Genomic DNA, 16737 nt, shown 5'->3' on the forward strand with positions numbered 1-16737 from the left:
ATCTTCGCATATTGTTTTAAAATTTAAGAAAGAATTAACAGAAATTAATTCCTTAAGTGTTGAAAATAAACAGAGGTCTTGAATAAAAATAATTTTAATGTCCAATTTGACTCAATTTATTCGACATGTTAATTGTGTTTTAATTTAAATTTTTCATAAAAATTTTTACATCTAAATAAAAATAAAAAATCGTGTGATCCCGGAATTGGAGACGACGTATTATACATAGGAGTAAAAGTGTCACGCATGTAATATTAATTAGTTATAGTGAAAAAACAGTTTTATTGGCATAAATACGGATTAAACAATGGTTTTATAAGTTAATATTAGGTCTACTTATTACTAGTCGATAAGTTAAACACATACTTCTAATCTTGTGGTACCGAGTTCAATTCTTAATTGTGTCTACTTTTAAATTTTATTGACTAATACTTTATTTTAGGCCTGATGATGCTCTAGCTAGAGCGACACACGTGTAGCCTACGATTATATGTTGTGAGACTTCGAGACTGTCAAAGCTTGGAACTCCAAAACTAACCAAAAACGTGAGAATTTCTGCTGATTTTCTTTGCCCTAAACAAGAGAAAAAATCGCATTTTCAAAGAAAAATTTTAATCAAAGATGTTGCTACATATTAAATACACATTATGACTTATATTTAATATGAAGCATTATACTTTTACCCGTTATTTAAACAATTATTATAACCCAACAACAACAAAAAACTAAATTCCAAACTACAATTGGGGAATTTCTATTTATAGAAAAAAATGCAAATACCTCCTACACTAATAAACATTCGGTTAATTAAATTCCCTTTCCCAAAAACACAAAAACAATAATAATGATGTTGTTTTTGCCGCTAAATCATTATAACGGTTTATTGTATCGGTTAACAATTTTGTTTAAACAACCGATAATAAAATTAGACGGCTATGATGATATTAATAAAACGTGATAAAATTGTGTGTGGAATGGTTTATAATAATTTTAATCTTTTCGTTAACGCTTGACGAGCTTATGTTGAGTAGTGAGTGATTATTTAGGCACTAGAGAGTGTCTGTTTTTAAGTTGTTATTTTAGGTATTAGTGAATAGTTAGTTACATTAAAACTGAAAAGGTAAGAGATTTTATGTCCTCAATAATCCCTTTAAAGTGGGTTAAATTGTAAAAAAAAAAGATTATCTGGTAATTTAAGAGGTATAGTATAATAAATAAGCAGGATTGTCAAATTATGTGCTGCTTTCCAAATATTACTTAGAAAAAATACAGCTTTTTTTAAAATAAGTTCATGCAGTTTTGTTTAATGTCATAGAAGTATACATAAAGCATCTTTTTAGGTGCAAGAGTTAATGAGCTACTTCAAATTCGGTTAATAGTAGTATAATTTTATTCATTCAATTTTAATTTCCATCCATGATGACTAAAAAAATTAGGCATCTCAATGAGTTTTTCACTTAATGTTGAAGCAATTCTTAATAAATAATTTGATATATAGAGAATTTTGTAACTTAAGAAATGCTTCAGCTAGACTTGGATTTATAATACATAAAACCTAAAAGCAAAAATGAGAATTTTAAGATTTAAATCGAAAGAATGTTATAGAATCACACTCTTGAGTATAACTCAAAAACTATTTCAAAAATTTTGAATTTTCTTTTAGTAGAGTATAACGAGATTTCTGAAGATGGACTTCATGTGTGCATCATCTTTTAGGTGCAAGATTTATTTTTTTCTTTATTTTATTTTACATATTTTTGAAAAATAATTTAAATCTTTTAATTAACGCTTGATCAGTTTATATTGAAGCTTATAAAGGTAGAAATACGTCTAGTCTAAACTTAATTACTCATTTTAAGTGGGTTTAATTATAAAAATTGCAGATTTTTATGGTTATCTGAGGGTTCTTCTGAAATGAAACGCAGAAAATCCCAATTAAATCATTAAATATTTTAAAAACCGCAAATTCTAATAAATTATGGTTTGGATCAAATTTTATGAGGAGTGAAGAGACAAACATTTTAAGAAAGTAGATTATGTAGGTTTTTTGAAGGCAAATAGTCCCTTTTAAAATAAAGTAATTAAAAAAAAATTAAAATACTAAGAGTAACATTTTAGGAAAATTGTATACATGTTACTTAATCAAAGTAACTAGAGACGTATTTAATAGTTTATCAAAAAAAAATACAAAGAAATCAAAATTAAATAAAATGTCAATAACTCAGAGGTTACAAAATTTTTAAAAAATTTTATAGGAATAACGCAATTAAAATAACTACACACCTATGTCAAAGTTTTCTGAAAAACACTCAAAGGATTGTCAATCCGCTCATAATTCAAAAATTTATATGATAACTTTTCTTTTTAATTTGTAGACAAATTACTCAGTTTACTTAATAAAACACCCAATTCAATGTATGTTAAAAAAAGTACGGGAAATTAAATAAATATATATATTTTTTAAAAATAAATAGAAGAGACTGATTTTAATAAATATTGTTTTTGCTAATTTTTCTTAAAATGCTCATATCTGAAATATATCGTTAAAATAAATAGACCTTGAACTTTTTCAGCGTTTTGAAAGAAAAATTTTTTTAAATTTTATTAAAATGCTCGTAATTCAATAGAAGAGTTTTTTTTTAATCATATAGATATTACACAATTAAATTAATTAGACCTTTATTTTAACATTTTTTAAAAAATATATAATGAATCAGGAAAAGTGAAAATTATTTATCATAAAAAAAAACTAAAATTGGCAAAGCATGCACATAGTGTATAGAAAAAGCAGAAACATTAGTTAACATAAACTACACACAGTAAATTAAACAAAACTAAATATAAAAGAAAAATTAAAGAGTTATAAATAAAATATTAAAATAGAATATTAAAATTTTTTTTATTTTGTTTTATATAATTTTTTACAAAATACTTATAGGTCTCTTGCACTTAAGTTTGATGCCAAAATAGGCTTGTAAGCAGCATTTTGAACCTCGGTACGTTGCCAGTAAGTAAACCTAAAAGAGTTTTGGGTAGAAACCACAAAATTGAACTTTTTTCAACCAAATGTTTATAACACAAAAATCCAAAAAGTGATCTTAAGGAATGTTTATAAAAACTATTGAATTAAGATAACCAGAACCAGCGTTTTTTGAAAAAAATATCAGCACATTGAATCTGCTATTACGGTTTTTTTACTGTTATATTCGGGTAATTTTTAATTATATTCCAGGGGGATTGAGTCGACACTTGGCAAGATTCGGTTAGTTGTGCAGCATGATAATGATGTTAGGAGGGCTTGTAGAAGGCACTTTAAATATTTTAATCGCCATTTTAGAGTAATTTCTAAATTTCCAAATTCCAGGCATCTTAAAATTCTTCCAGGCAATAGTTAACACTCTAGGAATCCTGCAGTTAGTTGTGCTGTTTACAAGGTCGCTGGTAATAAAACATAGTAGACAGCATACTAAGCCTTGATGTTTTTTATTTTAGATGATTTAGGTATTTAGGTATCCGGACATTTGGCAAGGTTGGATGTGCTATATACAAGCATTTTTTTGAAGCATATTAATGATTCCCGAAAAGCTCGCATTTTATTCTCGGCATTTTATATCACTTTTAGGTATTCTAACCAATTTATTTTTTTTTTATTTGAAATTCGCATTGCGGCTCGCAAGCTTTTTTGCACGAAGGATCAGTTTATCCCTGAAAACTTAATATTTCAGATGTTTGTCAAAATGTCAGTTCGTTGTGCTGTCTACAAACATTTCTGCAACAAGATAATGAAATCAGCAAAGCTTGTAGAAAGCACATCGGAAATCGGAACCTCGGAATGATAATTTTTAAAGTAATTTTAGGTTTTGTCACAGGAAAATTTTAAAATTTCCTGCAGATTGTTATGCTGTTTACAAGCCCACTGGCCCTAAAATGTTATAGACCGCATACAAAGCCTTAATGCTCTTTTCTTTTAGATCACTTAAGTGTTTTGGGCAGTTAAGTCTTCATTTTGTTTTAAATCTGTAGACAGTTGACCTACATTTATATATATTCCTGAAATAACGGGGTTCACTGTGCTGTCTGCAAGCTTTTTTGCTCTAAATCACACATAAAAAAAAAGGTTGTAAACAGCATTTTGAACCTCGGTACGTTATAATTAAGTAAACCTAAAACTGTTACAAACAAACAAAAAAGTCACAACGAGTAAACAATAAGTAAAACAGTTAAACCATGAAAATGTTAAATTACGGACATTTGGCAAGGTTGGATGTGCTGTATACAAGGATTTTTTTCTTTCAGAAAGCACATTGAACCTTGGATTGGCATTTTTTTGCAATCTTAAATTTTATTTCGGAAATTTTAGATTACTTAGTATTTTAGGCAATTGAGTCTTGATTTATTTATTTTCGGCAATTAAATGGATTTTATTATTTCAAGCAGTTGAGCTTTATTTACATATATACTTATATATCCTAAAAATCGAAAGTTGCATCTGCCAGATTTCCTGCACTAAGGGACAAATGCAATAAAAAAAACCTTGTACACAGCATTTTGAACCTCGGCACGTACAAATTCAAACATTTGATAAGATCTCGGTTCGTTGTGCTGTTTACAAGCATTTCTGCAGCATGATAGTAATTTCAAGAAGGCTCGTAGAAAATACATCGATCTGGCATAACATTCTAGGTATTCTGCAGGTTGTGCTGCTTATAAGCTCGTTGGCCATAAAACGTTGTAGACAGCATACTAAACCTTGGTGTTGTCCAGTAAATTTAAGTTATATATATACCGATAAATCCGAAAATTTTTGTATTGGCGATAATCCAGATTGTTATGCTGTCTTTAAACTTTTTTGCACTGAGGGATCAATGCAAGAAAGATTTGTTGACAGCATTTTAAACCTCGGTATTTTGCCATTAAACAAACATTCATGTTTACTCAATAGTAAACTGGATATTTTGCTATGTTACTTCGAAAAGTTCAAAAAGTAAAATGTTTGCATTAAAATAATTAGACGCTTATTTTAATATAAAATAAAAAATCTAGAGCTAAATAAAAAAACAAAATTTAGTATTTTTGCATTGTTTATATATTTGGGACACAACACATCAACTATATTATATAAATCGTACATACGGTAAAAACGGTAAATCGTACTTGTACATACAAGTTATAGTTACGCATATAATAAATAAATAAATTTTCAGGATGTATATGGATATATTGGCAGCCTTACTAGTTCTATTTCTAACCTTTGTACTAATAAGGAATAAGAAAGAACCCAAGAAACTTTTCAATGTCTACACGCAACCTGGAAAATGGTATTTTCTAAAATACCCCGCGTTCCTCGCTCTTTTGGGGATAACGAGGCTAAAGTATTATTTGAGAGGTAAAAAAGGCGTTCTGGACGAAAGGCAATTGGAAAAACGTCAAGCCTTATCCGACCATCCTTTAGTAAGTCTTTTTAATATTAAAATTTATTTAATTATTCAATCACTCGGAATTTAATATGGAATCAATCTAGAAGTAGAGATTAATTTCTTCTTGAGTTTTTATTTAAAAAATAGCTGATATACTTCACAAAAAGAGCAACCGTGCAAGTATTTCAATTACATCAAATGTTATCATGTTAAGATAAACAATTTATCATTTTTAAACTGTTTGTTTAAACCGTGATTAAGATATCAGATTTTTGGTTAAAAATGTTTATTTGAGAGTTGTTTTGAAGGGTCATAATTCAGAGATTAGGAGGACAATTAAAAGAGTACTATTTGAAAATGAATTTTCAGGAAAACTTATAAAGATTCGGTAACTGACTTTCCTGCAAAAAACTTTTAAATCTTCACGTTCTTAGTTAGATATAATAGCCATTTTTGATGTTGCTAGAAATCCAAAAAATCATAAAATCTAGAAAAGATATTGTCTTTCGTGTGAAACCAAGACATTCAAGATGTCTAAAAAAACTTTTTAAAAATCCTTAAAAGTAATAGATTTTCCTTGGCCTTTTTTTTATTTGAATTTTTTGAAGGGTTGTGTCTCAAACTCTAAGAGAGGTATGGCTTTTTGTAATAGTTCCATTATACTCAGAATTCCTTATCCTTAAAGGGCCATATCTCAGAGTCTATTAGAGGTACGAATTGTCCAATGGTGTTAATAAATTCAGGATGTTAAAAAAATGCAATAAAAGTATGGAATGGAAACAAATTGCAATAAGAGTTTTTTTGTAATTTTGAAAGGGCGATGTCTAAGAATCTAAGAAAACTAGGATTCAGAACAGCCATAGTAATTTTTTTTTTAATTATTATTCTAGGTGCTATATATAGATACAACTTTTTAACTGATTTAAGTATAATTGATTAAAGATGTTCCTAATATCATAGAAAGGTTCCATTAAACATTTGAAACTCATCAAACAATTTTTTCTTATTTTGGATAAGTTCATATCTTCATTTGTTATCGAGTTTATTTTTCTTGAAAAAAAAATTAAAAAATAATTACTTTTCTAAATGTTAGATACGTCCAAATATTATTAAAAGAAATAGATTTTTCCCGGAAAAAAATTTCAAAAAGACCAATTTTCTGTGTTCCAATGTCCGAATATTATAGAAAGGAATTGATTTTTTCAGAAAAAACTCAAATCCAAGTTTTCTTAAGTTCGAGGGCCTCAGTCTTATAGAAACGCTTAATTTGATTTTTGCTAAAAAAAAAAATTTAAAAAAAAACAGTTTTTTTCTAATTTTGGATGGTCTCATAATCTAAAAGAATTGTGATTTACAATACCATAAAAATACCTTGCTCAGGGCTACGTCCCAAAGTTATGGCGTCAAGTGAAAGTTGTCTTCATTCCAAAACCCGGAAAAAGCGATTTTACAGATCCCAAAACGTCCCGATCAGCCTTACCAGCTTTATGCTGAAGGCGATGGAGAGGCTAATTGATCGGTACCTTAAGGAAAGCATCCTGGTCAACAAACCACTGCATGTGCACCAATACGCCTATCAGGCGGGCAAATCCACGGACCTGGCCCTACACCACTTCATGAGGAAGGTGGAGGGTGCTCTGGGTAGTGGCAAGGCCTGTCTGGGTGCGTTTCTAGACATTGAAGGGGCGGTCGACAACGCCCCTTTCGCATTAATCTGCCAAGCACTCGAGAGCCGTGGCTCAGAACCCTGTTTGGTTAGCTGGATAGAGGCCATGCTCTCGAAACGTCATGTATCTGCCCAGCTCAACAACGAGATTATCAAAACGTTGGCGGCTAGGGGCTGCCCGTAGGGAGGAGTATTGTCCCCTACCTTGTGGTGCCTTGTGGTCGACAGCCTGATAAATCTTTCAAACAATGCTGGCCTATACACACAGGCCTACGCTGATGATCTGAAAATCCTTTGCCCAGGGAGAGACGCCGTCTCAATGCGGGGCCCTATGATGAGAGCCCTGCGTATGGTGGACATATGGTGCCTCTCGGGGGGTCTCAGGATTAACCCCAAAAAAGCAGAGCTCCTACTATTCACGAGGAGACGTAACTTCGACACGCCCCCTGTTACATCTCTAGGTGGCATGCAGCTGCATTACTCCAGGACAGTTCGATTTCTCGGAATCAAGTTAGATCCCAAACTCTCCTGGCACGATCATGCAGCACCAGAATGAAGAAGGCCACCTGCGCGCTATGGGCCTGCAGGCAGGCTTTCGGCAATACCTGGGGTCTGTCTCCTAAGATCCTCCACTGGATCTACTCGCGCATTGTGAGACCTCTTCTCACATACGGGGCTATCGTTTGGTGGCAATGTACGGAGAAAGCGAAAATTCGTGCTCAACTGGATAGAGTCCAACGTCTTGCATGTCTCAGCATAACGGGTTCCATGCGGACGGCGCTAACTAGAGCGCTTGAGACTCTGCTGAGCCTTCCGCCTCTGGACCTCGTTGTGCAATTCGGGGTAATGAGGACTGCGTACAGGCTATACGTCCTCGGCGAACTATGTGCTGGCGAGACCGGTTACGCAAAAATTTGGTCACGGGCCATACAGGAATGTCCTCTCCTTCTGATGGGCAGTGACTGCATGGCTCCAGTGATTGTGGACTGCGAGGGATTCGTGACGCACATTGCAGGTAGAGAGGAGTCGCAGCATTCCAATAGACCTGCATTGCTAAATAGGGGGACCATCTGGTACACAGATGTGGGATCCCACCACAAAGCCCTTATCCGGCTTTGTGGTGGGATCCTACATACCAGTAGGGCATACTCGCTGGGGAAGCACGCCACTGTCTTTCAGGCCAAAGTATTCGCTGTATTAAAATGCGGAAAGAAAGTCTTAAGCTGCGGACACCGCAATACAGTCGTATCAATATGTTAGTGCCCAGCACTCACACGCGCCAGGTTCAAATACTTGGGTAACACTTTCAGTGTACCGAGCGACTTTAAGTCCTTCATACCAGAGATCCTTACCGGTTTCTCTAAGGCCGTCGGGCTCTGGTAAACCCCGGTGGGACATGACGGGTCCATCAGGAGACCTATATGCACAACTGCCTTGGCAGCCCACTGTTTCGACAATTCAATTCAATTCAATACCATAAATTTTAATGAAAAACATCCAAATAAAGTATTGAAAAGAATTGATTTGTCCTGGGACTATTTTCTAAATATTAATTTTTCTTTATTTTGAGGGGCCATATCTTAGAATCTAGCAGAGGTAGATACTTTCCTAATAGTCCAGTTGACTCAGGGATTTTTTTAATCTTTTTTACCTTAGGAACGTTATATAACATTTTTTAGAATTCATTGATTTTCCGTAAAAAAAAATTAAGAAAGACCATTTTGGGTGTACTATGTTTCAGAATCTAAAAGAATTGTAATTCAGAATACTATAGATTTTAAAGAAAAACATGCGAATAAATTATTAAAAATACTTCATGTCTTGGAGTTACTATGTAGTGGAAGAAATAATTGAATAACCTTTAAATAATAAATTGTTAATTGTACAGGGTGTCCCAAATTCGAGGGTGACTATTAGGATATCGGAAACCGTAAGAATTACGGGGTCGGTTAAATGCGGTAAATACTTTCGAAGATATCCAAAAAAAAATCGCAATTTGTCAAAATCGTTTTTACCCTCTACCGACTTTATTTAAAGAGACATCGGAAAACTAAAAACAGTTTTTCATTGCCCCTTTTTATGCTCTATATGACGCATAAGAAAAAATAAAGTTTATGATGATCGAAAAAAAAACGAAACGTCTGATTAATTTTTTTTGCGTCATGTTGTAGGTCATAAAAAATCGCAATAAAAAACTGTTTTTAGTTTTCCGATGTCTCTTTAAATAAAGTCGGTAGAGGGTAAAAACGATTTTTACAATTTTCGATTTTTTTCGGATAACTCCGGAAGTATCCGGAATTTTAAAATTCTTTAAACGTCATTTTATTAAGCTCCAAATTGCGCAACTTGGTCTCCATTTAACCGACCCTGTAACTCTTACGGTTTCCAAGATTCCAATGGTCACCTTCGAATTTAGGACACCCTGTACAGGTTGGTCTAAAAAAGTTAACAAATAATTTTTTAAATTTCGCTTTAAAAATTAAGTCCTTTAAAGTTAATAATGATTTCAAATGTATATTTTCTACTTTAAAAAAGGCCTTTGACGCCGTATTCTTCCACGCCGTATCCCAAGACGACATTTACCTGGCAGCTGGTGCAGAAAGAAGACATCAGGGAGTAATAAATGGATTAATTTACCTTAAGGCAAGCAAATAACATTAACTTTATCCTTCTAGCAAATGTAATTTGGGCCTTGTTTTAGCATCCAAAGTTCGGTTTACTGAAGACCTTAAGACTTCCCGATACGAAACTGCAAGAAGATCCAGAATCCATTATGTCGGGTAAGAGTTGGGCTGCCGAGGGGTTTTCTTTTACTCCGGTGGAACCGATGAAGCGATGGGATCTGAATTTTTCGGGAAAAATGAGGTGAGCTAAAGAGGATTAAATTGAGATCATTTTGTTTGTCATTTTATGAAAAATGGTAAAATTAATAAATGTTGCCCCATTGGCGCTTTGTATTAAATCTTGAAAAAAGTAAGTAAATGCCTTCGTCAATAAGTTGCAAGTTAGTGGAAGCTAAATATAAAAAAGTAAGAGTGTCAGGTTTTTCTGTGATAAAAACAATGGAACTACTAACAAAATTTACATACACCTTAGAACATTGAAAGGCTAGAATTAGCATTGCCATGAAGCTATGCTTTTGTAGAAATAGCTAAAAAACACAATTTATATCATAAAAAATTTTCTGTAATGCTGTAAATTATAAAAATATTACCGTTTATAAACTCTTTATGCTTTTCCTATTTTGAAAATGCATGTAAACTTTCCTCTTGCCCCTGTGCACTTGTTAAATTTAACAAAGTTGTTGTTTACTAATTCTAGCCTTTCAATGTTCTAAGACATATACATTCTAATCAGCAATAGGTATCAAGGCCTATCATGCAATTTTGATCGGAATCTTGCGGTGTTTGTATTTCAAATAAATGAAAAAGATTTTTATTGTTTTATGTAACACAAGGAAATAGCCTCAACAACGATTCACTACAAATCTTTATTAGGCATGTTTAAAATTCTCAAGGGAAATAAAGGCAGAAATAAAATCCGTCAAAATGAAGATCTTGAACCGGAGAACGAACCACTTATAGAAATTCAGTTAATGGGTCTCTAAAAGATCTTGAAACATAAAAACATAATTATACTAAACTTAAATTACCACTTTAACAATTTTTGGTACTGTCTACGAATAGGAACATAAACTGAAAGCAATTTTTTTTTATTGGTGTCCAGTTTTAAGTAAAATCCAAAACTTGAAAGACACAGGTAATTTTGTGTCTAAAAACTATATTCCAGGGGATTATCATAAACGAAAGCTTTTAAGAAAATAACTGAACAAATTCATAAATTAGAACAAAAAAACCATTTATCAAGGGAAATCAACTTATTGGGGAGGAGGTTGGTAAACAAGTAAAAGAGTTTCTTGTAATCAGTAACTGAACAAAATTCTTCATTTAATATTCAGTTGAACAAATTAGAGACTTAGGAATCGATTGTGAAAACAGTTTGTCTAAGCAAGAAATTTCATATATTGGAAATAGGAACAGAAACAGAGAAGGAACGATTCGATTCAAAAATTTTACCGCTGTTTCCGAAAGGTAGATCAAGAGACCCAATAGGCTAAAAAGCTTTTCACTTTGTTGAATTTTAATCCAAATTTATAATATTCTGTTATGTATTTATCTTGTTTTATAAATTGATCTCTCTGCTTCTTGATTTTTAAATTAATATTTTATCATTTGATAATGTTGTTTTGATTAAGGCAGTACTTAGTGCTTTATTTTTTTTTATCTATTCCTCTAGGCTTGTTTTCAACTTTTCCTTATTATCTTAACTTTTGAAATTTTTGCTTATATCTTTTTATATTTATCAGGCCTTTTATATTTAAATAATATGATGTTTTTCTTGTATAGCTTAATAAACTACGCCAGAAAACCACTATTTTTAAAATTTTTAATAAGATCTACTTTAACATTAAACAAATTAAAAATGGCGTCAACTGCCTGGAAATATATATTTAAATTAATTTTTCAGGCAGTTAAAATTACTTAAAATAATAAATATTTATATTTTAAAAAACAAATTACGTAAAAAACCTAAAATGGTTTCAACCGCCTGAAAATATATATTTTTTCATTTTCAAGGAAATTAAAAAGTTACTGCATCAAAAAAATTTAAAATTGCCTAGAAATGTATATTTTTTTATTTTTGCAAATAATTGGAGCATTAAAAACTCCTTCAACAAAATGAAAAATGACTTCGACTGCCTAGAAATATATATTTTTAAAATTTTCCAGACAATTAAAAAATTTCTTAAAATAAGAATAATCCAATTTTTTGAAACAATTTACTTCAGAAAAATTGAAAATGGCGTCAACTGCCTGGAAATATATTGTTTTAAAAGTATCCAGATATTTTTCATGTTCAGGATAATTCCAACTGCCTGGAAAATGAAAAAAAAAATCCAGACAGTGAAGTTTTTAAATTTCTTCCAAGATGTTTTTTCAGGACTTTTCTTATTTTAGGTAAAACATCAACTTGAGCAAGCTTGATCATACCTGAAAAATAACAGAAATTATTTCCAGTCAGTCGTCGAAAGTCATTTTCCATTTTAGTTGTTAGGTGATGTTTGTCTTATTCAGTCTAGGAAATATAGCATTTCCAGGCCATTCAAACACTATTTAGCAAATCATACGATAATATGCAAAAAAAAGTTATATAACTCAAATTTTTAATTTTATATACTTATTTTTGTCTAAGAAATATAGTTATAAAATTATCTTGGTTTTATGTAATGTGATAAATTACGTAAGAAAAATACTATTTTTAGATGATCCTAACACTATTTAAAAAATAAAACGATGATATATAACCAAAAAGGTGGAAAAGTCAAATGTTTAATTTTATATGCTCATCTTCGCTGGAGAAATAGGAAAGTACAGTTGTAAAATAATGTTTTTCTTATACAGTAATCTTATTACTTGCATGGCATGGTATCACAAAAAAATCTAGATTTCCTTGGAGAGCAAGTAGATTATTAAAACTAATTATAGAAATATTATTACTTATTCATCAAATGATCTCTACAAAGAGACTCTAGTGTTAGATCTTCGATAGAAATTTTTCTTTAATATACCTTCAAGACAACGTATCCATAGATCCGAATTCATAAGTAAATTAATTATTATTTTAATGTTCTAGGGGCACTGTTCCTGAGATCTCTCTTTAGCATGTTAATGCACCTATATAATCGGTTATGTGGAAGCACCTTTAGTAGATATATCAATACAAGATGACAAGTAGTACGCACATTAGGTATGATCCAGAACTTCCAGGGAAGTACCCAGCAAGCAGATTTATGTATATCCTAAGAAAGATATAAAAAACTATATCAGTCATATATATACACATCAAAATGTTCTAAGGAACACTTAGAAAAATAGATTTTTTCGCCTTCGAAATTTTTATATTTCTATATTTTCATACGAAATAGATAATACCTTTAATATTAAAATACCAACAAAGTAAAATAAATATTTGGGTACAAAAAATCATGCCAGAACAGCGTTTTTTGCTACTTGCACATTTTGTCGAAATAACGCAGATTATAATTTTTAAATTCTAACGCAATATCGCATTTTTTGTGGTTCCAACCGAACAATTATGATTTAGTTTTTATTCAATAAAAATAGAAAGACGACATTTAACTCGAGAGGAAATGCTAAGAGCAGTCGGAATGCTTGAGGCAGGAATAAGTCAAAGAGACGTTGCAAGAGCTTTGGATACATCTCTCAGTGTAATTAACCGTTTGTGGACAAGATATGGAGAACGGCATCAAGGCCCGTCGCGAGTTACCACACCTGCCCAAGACCGTTTTATAACTTTACAAGCTCAAAGAAATCCCACGGTAACAGCCTCTGTTTTGGTTCAGCAGCTCTCACGAGTGCATAACGTCGAGGCTTCAGGTCAAACTATTAGAAATCGTTTGCGTGAGAGAGGACTTCATGCCAGAAGACCCCTAAGGGTTCCTCGGCTAACTTTAGGAAATCGAGGTGCAAGATTAACGTGGTGCCAAGAACATGTTAATTGGAATCAAGAAAGATTGGCCACAGTTCTTTTTACGGATGAGTCTCGATTTTCATTTTATCCGGATTCTGGTAGAATTCGTGTCTGGAGAGAAGAAGGAAATAAAAGTCGTTTGCGTCATGCCCGGGAAGTAGTAAGGCAACATGGTGGATCACTGATGTTTTGGGGTGTCATTAGACTTGACGGAAAAACAAACCTCATTTTTGTGGAAAATACAATGACTGGAATAAGTTATAGGGATAATATACTACTGCCTGTAATTGTTCCATATTTACGTGAAATGGGCCCAGATTCGTTGTTGCAACAAGATAATGCCCCACCACATCGAGCACGGCTTGTACGAATCGCTATTGAGGAAAATCAAATCAAACTTCTACCCTGGCTCTCTACCTCACCGGACCTTAATCCAATTGAGCATGTTTGGGATTGGTTAAAAAGGCAACTGCTTCAACGATTTGACTTTTTTCAAAGCGCTCTGGAGCTTCGTCTTGCTGTGACACATGTTTGGGAGGAGTTGCCCCAAGAATTAATTAATAATTTAATTTTAAGTATGCCTAGGCGATGTCAAAGTGCTATTAATAATAGAGTTGGACCATCTGGCTACTAGTTTAATTTGTATTTGGTAAATTTTTATTTTTATAATTTTTTTTAATAAACGGTAATAAATGGAATTTTGTTCTTTACTTTTATTTGGGCCCTAAATTACGAGTAAATTATAATCTACAAAAAAAAGTTAATAATTATATTGTTATTTTATTCGAATAATGTAAAAAAATTGCAATAATTAACTTTTTTTCAATCTTCTCAAAAATATTAACATATTTGTATGTGTTCCCTAGACCATTTTGATGTGTGATATCAGTCATTTGTACTCTCTATAAAGTAGATTAGCTCTCATCCCACTAGAAAGTCATTTTTATATTTATCTCCTCAATCTCTAAAACCAACCATACAATATGGCGTAGCCGGTAAGATGATAACTGATCTATTTTTGAAAAATGGCTGCTATATACATATATGTATATACTATCTGTATTGACATATCTACTAAAAGTACTACCTTAACAACACTGTCATGACAAAAATAGAAAAGATTTTTCTTAGAAAACATGTTTTCTATTAATGTGTCCGTAAGTCAAAAATCCATAAGATTTATGATTTTTTTTTTATTTCTTTTTTTTAGTATTAGGATATACATAAATCTGCTTTCTGAGTACTTCCCTGGAAGCTCTGGATCATACCTAATGTGCCTAATTAATTCCTTAAATAATCCATTAATTTGATTAAAATCGATAAAAATAGTAACAATATCCATCATCAAAATTCCGAAAACGAACGTGCGACACGCCGTGCGGTCTAGTAAATAGAAATGAAATAATGTCGGTCCAGATTTTCCGTTCCTGTTTTCCCAGATATTAAGGATACGTGTTTAGGCGGGAATGGAAATGTTTTGCCCTACGCATACGGATTACCGTAACGTAATAGGGTTATTGTGTAAACGACGGGGTGGGCACATTTTCACAACTTAACTACGGTAAATATTCGACTGATGATGAAAACGGACTGTGTGTGGCAATGAAACGGGAAAACCTTTAGGGATTATGGGATTTGAAAATATTTTCATTTATTAATGCATTTCAAGTTTATTGTTTTAAGAAATTCACTGTTTTATTTCCCAGTTCTGACTAAAACGTCAATTGTCTGTCATTTTTCATTTGAAAGTAATGTTGTACAACCAAGAAGAACGGACGTTTAAGGGACGAATTATTTTGATAACTTTGATGCTGTCTAACTTTCAAATTTGTGCTTGGCACATTTAGCCACTTGTTCTAATATAGGATTTTGTTCTTATTTATAACAGAACAGATTGCGAATATAGTATTTACACAATTATGCCGTTGGGTATTATGACATTGTATTCTCATTGTATCTAATTTCCAAAAAAGGGTATAAAAAAAGAATAATGCAATAAAGATACACGCTGCTGGTCCTGGAGCCAATGCAGAACATTTTTTTAAAGAACAAAACATAGGGGGCTCGGATAGGTAGGTAAACAATAGAGAAAAAACAAAGGGATCTCCAAGTAACTAAAATTATTTACTAGTGCATATACTTCCAAGTTATATTTTGCTCTTGGACAATTTCAAAAATTTTAGGAAAATAGACTCTATTCCATCGTCTGCAATTACGTTGGTCATAAGTGAAGAATGACACATCGAAAGCAAGCCAGGCTCTTTTTGAATTTATTATGCAGAAACACCACTGCGTCGAAATTATTTTCACATTCAAACAAAATATGATTCAAAGTCAGGAGTCATTTATTCCTAATTTATATAAATATTTATTAAAAATACCATGATCCACTAGAAATCTGACGTTTTTATCAAAGTGTATGAATTTGAAGTATTTCCAAATATTCAAGACATTTTCTTTTCTAAGTTTTTGAGGACATCTTTCGGATAATTGGAGTTATATCACTAAAGTGTACTTTGGAAAGCATCCGATTTGTCTCAATTGCTTCATTGGCTTCTTTATTTGCCAATTCATTTCCTAACAATCCTGTGTGTCCCTTAACCGAATGAATGCTACCTCAGTATTATGTTTATCAGGCTTCGAATTTTAAAAATAACTGGATGTTTAAATTTATGTCCGTTTTTAAGTGATTGCAAAACTGATTGTAAATCAGAAAGTATTAAAAAGTTTGAAATTGTATTCGCATCACTAATAAATTCCATGGCTTCCAATATTGTTAATGCCTCTGTAGTAAAAATAGAAGCATAGTCCCAAACTTGTATTTTCTTTTAATAATAATTTTCGGAATAATAAAGGCACAACTTGGACCATCACCAGTTTTTGATCCATCCATTTGAAATTTATTTAAAGTATCTTTAACAGTAGCTTAATTGGCTTTTTGGCAGTTACTAAATTTAGGCAATATTATTGTGGGGTCAAAAAAATTAAGCCGTAAAAGTAATTTGTACATTCACAGTATATTCGTTTCATTAATGAATTGATGGAGGTTTTTTGTTTCAGTATAAGCTTCAGCCAATGGAGGACTGTTTTTATTTAACCAAG

General features: G+C 31.9%; 1 protein-coding gene across 1 annotated transcript in view; it reads left to right on the forward strand.

Annotated features, from left to right (window-relative positions):
- The first annotated feature begins 952 nt into the window (after nt 1-952).
- LOC126739604 (uncharacterized) overlaps nt 953-16737 on the forward strand; it is a 42317-nt gene continuing 26532 nt past the window's right edge. The window contains exons 1-4 of the mRNA XM_050445361.1: nt 953-1120; nt 5205-5451; nt 9619-9726; nt 9785-9948. Coding sequence (XP_050301318.1) covers nt 5206-5451; nt 9619-9726; nt 9785-9948 — 518 coding nt within the window. The 5' untranslated portion in view covers nt 953-1120; nt 5205. The remainder of the gene's footprint in view (nt 1121-5204; nt 5452-9618; nt 9727-9784; nt 9949-16737) is intronic.

The sequence above is a fragment of the Anthonomus grandis genome, chromosome 8 (genome assembly GCF_022605725.1).
Source record: "Anthonomus grandis grandis chromosome 8, icAntGran1.3, whole genome shotgun sequence".
Taxonomy (NCBI): domain Eukaryota; kingdom Metazoa; phylum Arthropoda; class Insecta; order Coleoptera; family Curculionidae; genus Anthonomus; species Anthonomus grandis.